Source organism: Aegilops tauschii, chromosome 3 (assembly GCF_002575655.3).
Source record: "Aegilops tauschii subsp. strangulata cultivar AL8/78 chromosome 3, Aet v6.0, whole genome shotgun sequence".
In the NCBI taxonomy this organism is placed as follows: Eukaryota; Viridiplantae; Streptophyta; class Magnoliopsida; order Poales; family Poaceae; genus Aegilops; species Aegilops tauschii.
The window spans coordinates 250983727-250989484 of NC_053037.3; the positions used below are offsets into that span (position 1 = coordinate 250983727).

General features: G+C 47.0%; 1 protein-coding gene across 6 annotated transcripts; it reads right to left on the reverse strand.

Annotated features, from left to right (window-relative positions):
- Positions 1-949: 949 nt before the first annotated feature.
- On the reverse strand, positions 950-5398 carry LOC109769734 (putative L-cysteine desulfhydrase 1). 6 transcript variants are annotated; one of them, XR_002234397.4, is made up of 4 exons: positions 3879-5384; positions 2034-2170; positions 1860-1943; positions 950-1267 (listed from the first exon to the last, which is right to left on the reverse strand). XR_002234397.4 is itself a non-coding variant. In XM_020328461.4 (3 exons), exons 1-3 carry the CDS (start codon positions 5265-5267, stop codon positions 1250-1252), a joined length of 1491 nt encoding a protein of 496 aa, XP_020184050.1. In that variant the 5' UTR covers positions 5268-5378; the 3' UTR covers positions 950-1249. The 6 variants fall into 6 exon arrangements, 2 of the variants coding, with proteins under 2 accessions (XP_020184050.1, XP_020184064.2); XR_002234412.4 differs by having other exon boundaries at positions 2034-2167; positions 3879-5378; XR_002234416.4 differs by lacking the exon at positions 1860-1943 and having other exon boundaries at positions 2034-2167; positions 3879-5378.
- Positions 5399-5758: the final 360 nt, after the last annotated feature.

The following is a 5758-nucleotide window of genomic DNA, read 5'->3' on the forward strand; positions in this document are numbered from 1 at the left end:
TTTGGCGCTAGCGTAGCCTACCGCGTGTTCCAACAATACTTTCCACATCAGCCAGCTCAAGAAGCATGTGGGACCCCAAGCTATACCAAACCCCAAACTACCTCTGCTCAATCCAGATGGAACTATTCTCTTGGAGCCAGAACAGCTGCTGCAGAGAACACTTGTTCCCGGAGTACAGGGCAACATCAGTATCCCGGTGGTCGTGGCTGATCAAGTGTAGCAATTTGCCTCGAGAAGAAGCCACTTGGGAAGATGCCTCATTTATTCAAAAGGTTTTTCCAAGTTTCCAGCCTGAGGACAGGTCTGGTCTATATCGAGGGGAGTTGTCGGGACCCAACCAGACTATATCTAAAGATTTAACACCTAGCGATCACCTTCAGTTAATTCAAAGCTCTGATGGCGCTCGTCGTCGATCCAACGCTCCTAAGGCCATCATACCGCTTCGCAAGTTATGAAGCCCCGTCGGACGTCAGATCTTCATCGGACGGTCGTTCGCTTCCCAGGCATCGCTGACGCTGTTCACTTTCAGACAAAAGGCTACAGTGCCTCTTCTTTCAGTTTTGTTTGCTTTACTTTTGCTTTTCTCTCGTTTTGTAAGGCTATAAAGCCAAGCTTCTGGATCGGTGGAGAACCAGCTCATGTATTAGGGTTTCCCCCTTAGCCGCCAGTGTTCCTGGTTGGCCTTAGTTGCCTCTTGTATCGCCCTAGAACTCCTGATTTTGCCCAATAAAGTTGGCTAGCTCGAGTAAATTCAGCACTGCTTTCTGAATCTTGTTCTCGCTTACATCACTTTCCAACCAGTTTTCCTTGCTAACCGGCCAATTCTCTTCAACCAGTTTTCCTTTGTAACGGTCAATTCTCTTCTCTTATATGAAAAGCCTGAACTCCTACTGGTTGCTAAAAAAAATGATGATAAATTAGCTACTAAGTAAACAGAGTGACACCAGCATTGTCCGTAATCAGCAATCAATCTAGAAAGCATGCAAGTTCCTTGCATTCAGATCATTATTCTTACATTACAGCTCGAAAATGCAAGTGAAGGGAGAAGACATACATTCCAGTGCACGTTATTGCAAGCTCAAATACAACATTTGTCAGTATGTGAAAGTATACTACATCAACTGGCGATGCCATTGAGCAGGCTACCGAAGAACTAGATCTCAGTGCAGCACAGGCTTCTGGCACAGATCCACAACTAATTAATCCGCCACAGCATCTTCGGATGGAGTGCTGGCTAGATGCCACGTCATCAAGCCAGAGTTTCTTGCTGCAGACATAGTCATGGACAGGAAACATCAGATCATAGTACATTTGTAATCAGAATAGTAAATCAACATTCATCATTTACAGTGATCATTCGAAACAACCAATGGCATTTGCCAAAAATTTCAGCTGTGAGCATAATCGCCAAGCATGAGAAGGCAATGACAACAGCGCCAAACATTCCTAGCTACCTCAGACTTGGGACATCTATTGATAATGAATGTCAACTATTGAATGAAATGACAGGATTTGTGCCCTTAGACTAACAATTTTGTGGTCAAATCTATAATAAACTGGAGTGCAACCAAACAGCAATTGCAGTGTCAATAGTTCAATAATTCCATTAGTCGTTTCTGACATGGATAGTGAGTTCAATAAAACATGGTAAGTGCACATAAGTATATGAGTACAATATGTACCATGATCTAATTTCTTCACCAATAAGTCTGGACTTCAAAGGAAACCAATATGCCAGGTGTTAAGTTGCTTTTAAACTACGGCGTAAACCTTTTTGTTAGATAGCAAACAATAATTTTGGAATCTAGTACAAAAGTTATACTAAATTAGCGACAATTAATATGGATCGGAGGGAGTACCATTTTTACGGTGCGTCTTTGGCTAGTACAAGCACCGTAAAAAATGGTAGATGCCACGGTCCAAACTTCAGTGGAATATATTATCTGAAAGTCGATGAAAGATAAACTTTTAAAGCGTGACACGTGTAGCACATGTAACAGCATTTGCAGAAGACAAAAAAATCACATACAAACCTTGTTGTTATTTTAATGGAACAATATCACTACAAGCAATAAGGTTATCCAGCATCACATATAATTTTCAGATCCTCAACAACTCTGGCAATCTTCTGAGCCATGGGTGGCTATGGAAGAACTAGATCACAGTGCTTCTTCACATAAACAAATGAATGCTTGGTGAGTGCAATTTCTTATGAAGAACACAAGTTCCCAGTGAGACAAGTAATATAATCAACACAAACAAATGAATGCTTGGTAAGTGCAATTTCTTATGAAGAACACAAGTTCCCAGTGAGACACAGCTAATATAATCCACACGACGTTACCAAACTAACATGAATAACATTGTTCACTCTTTAAACACAAGGTGCTAATAGTCAGAATGTATGAAACACCTATACAGCCAGAACTGTCATCTCCGCTTTCCAGATGGCGCCGGTACGCATGACAACCGGGATATGCATATAACAGGAGTATACTCCTTTTTCAATTTAAAAGGAAATGAAGAAAACACCGATACGCCAGCAAAACAGCCACGACACGGGCGGACATGGCGAGCCCAGTTGAAGCCCACAACTAACCCTGACTTCTGCCCAGTAGAAGGCATAGGTGAAGAGGCTGAGCATGGTGTTCCCAAATCTGAAAAATCCTTTCTGGAAACATGTTACGACAATAGCAGGAGACATGTCATTTTATTAATTATCTATATATACTCGTCGTATCACCATATTGCTCTTTCCAGAAATTGTCGTGTCACGTGTCCCTGTACTCGTATCGCCGTATCCGTGTCGCCATATCGGTGCTTCGTAGGTCAGAAGTAGTTTGCTTCTCAATCCCAATCTGAGTAGTGGGAGACAATTCCAATCTCGCTAATATCTAGTGGTGCGAGAATCAATTATCATCTTTGTACAGGCAATTCAAACCATTTTTAACTCATGATTGTAACTATTTTTAACTTGACATGGCAGGAGTCCGTAAAGAAAGATTTGAAGGACTGGAATATCACCAAAGAACTAGCCATGGACAGGGGTGTGTGGAAGCTAGCTATCCATGTGCCAGAGCCATGAATTGGTTTCGAGATCTTATGAGTTTCAGCTCTAGCCTACCCCAAATTGTTTAGGACTAAAGGCTTTGTTGTTGTTGACTTGTTGTTGTATTATGACTATTATAAGTTCCCTGTCATCGTTATTTTGTTTCTCGATACAACATGCATGTACTGTACATAATCAACTAAGACGTATCAAAATTCGAATGTCCTAATATGGGAAACCTAGCAGGTATTGTTAATCTCAGTAGATGAAAAACAAATAATTATACCTACTTTGGCTCAAAAGAGATCATAGTAATTTGACACTTTGGGCGCCATAGTAGTATGACACTTTGGGCGCCATAGTAGTATATCATATCTTTGTCGCCGTTTAGTTTATGAATACTAGCATATCACAACTCACAAGAATATGTTAGGTTCTAAATTCAATTATGCATACAGCCATTTGCAAGCGGGAGCTACATGCACCGGGCTGCCCTTTTATACAGCCATTTGCAGATAAATATTTTCGAAGTTCAACATTTCAGACAGATAAACTGAGGTGCGGTAGAATGTCAAATAAATGCACAAGACAGATCGCTGGTGAGATGTAAAGGACTGTATAATCTAGAAAATGCGAATGCGTAGATGCATATCCCTGTGGAAGAATGTCTTGTGACAGGCAACTATAGACAGTGCACAATACTACAGGCGGTTTCTGCATCTTGAAAAAGTAATGCTAACCAGCACAACCAGTCCATGAAATTATAGTCTAAAGACGAAGAAAAACAATGATTAAAAGTTTAAAACAATGACAGTGTTGACAACAGTACCTTCTCAGCTGGCCTCAATTTGGCACTGGTGAACCCCTCAGCAACAAGCTTATTGACAGCATCTCTCAGCCTCTCATACTCCTCCTTGACATTGTAAACCTGGTGTGAGATTCTTACATACCCTGTCACTGGATCACTATTATTATCCTTTGCCATCTCTTGCACTTTAACCTGTCTGCTATTGTAGTATATAGGCACCTCAACTTTGAAATCCTTCCTCAACATGGTCCGCACTCTCAGTGCATCATCGTCACTCTCAATGCAAAGACAACAAGGCATCCCTACCATAGCCATGCTTCCACACATTACTGGTGGTGATCCAAGAAATGTCCCCCATGCTTCGGCAAGCATCCTCCCCATCTCAATCACCTTCTCATGGTTCCGGCTGCGTATCCCCTCAATCCCACCTTCAAATCGGTTCACAAAGTGAATAGCTTCAGGAACGACGATCTGGGCACTGTAATCCCGTGTCCCAATCCATCCACTCTCCATAGGTAGCCCATTGCCATATTCATGTGACACAACAGGGTGGTGGAGCTGAGAGGTTATCGGGCCACCCTTGCGGGTGTGTAAGAAAGCGACGGCCGGGGGGCAAAAGAACCACTTGTGGAGGTTGCTAGTGTAGAAATCCGCCCCAATGTCTCGCACATCGACGGGGACTTGCCCAACAGAGTGTGCAGCATCAACAAAAACTTTGTCGACGCCCTCTTGGCGACAAATGGCAACTAGCTCCTTGACTGGAATGAGAACACTGGGCATGGAGGTGATGTGATCAATGACAGCAAGCCGGACCTTACGACCACCGGCCTTGGCAACAGCGAGCGCAGCATGGAACTCCGTGATAATGGCGTCAGGGGAGGTGACGGGGAACGGGAGGGGTACCTCGACGACAGTGGCGCCCGCGCGGGCAACGTAGGCCTGGATAGATTTCTTGACTGCTCCGTAGGCGTAATGGAGCATGAGCACAGCGTCGCCACGAGCGAAGTGCCCCTCGGCAAAGCTCCAGGCGGCATGCTGCAGCACGATTGCAGCAGCGGTGGTAGCGTTGTCGACGAGGGAAATCTCGGAGACGTCCCCAGCGTTGACAAGGGCCGCGACGGCTGCGCGGGAGCGGCGGAGCCCCGGCTGAAGGCCGTCGAAGTAGAAGGCGTCGGGCTGAGCGAGGAAGAGGCGCTGCCAGCGCGCCTGCGCTTCGAGCACGGAGGCCGGGCAGCAGCCGAAGCTGCCGTTGTTGACGCGGGCAACTGCGGGGTCGTGGTGCGCGAACTCGTCGCGGATCTGGGCGGCCGAGATCAACGCTGCGCGGGGGCGCTTGGCGCGCGGCGGGGATGGGCCGTTTCCGTTGCCGTGGCCGTTCTCGGAGACGTCGTTAGACGGGATCGACGCCATCGACGCCGCCGCCGCGCTAGGGTTGGGATAGAGAGGGTACGTGGGGTTCGAGTGGCACTGGTCCGGCTGTGCAATGGCGGATTTGGATTCGGGACTCGACTTGCACCCCGGTAAAACGCCCACCTGCATAAGAGTATCTCCACCCGCGCCCCCAACAAGGCCCTAGACGGGTTTTTTTGTCGCTAGGGACCGAAAATCGGCTGAGTCGTGTACCAGGAGCCTGTTTTTCGCCGGTTTGGATCGAAATTGGCGCCGACGGACCCAGGCCGAACCCGGCACGCTGGGGCACCGGGGAACGCGTTTTTGGCACGAACGGGGATGGGTCTGCCGCGTCAGCGAGACGCCGTTCTCATCGTCTCGTTTCCCGCGGGAATCAATGCGAAGGCTGGCCAAGGCTGCCGCGCTGCTGCGCCAGTCAGCCTCCATTGATGCCTCACGGGCGGCGCAGTGAAGGCGTCACCGACGCGCGTCCCGCCCGCTCCCGCCACGCG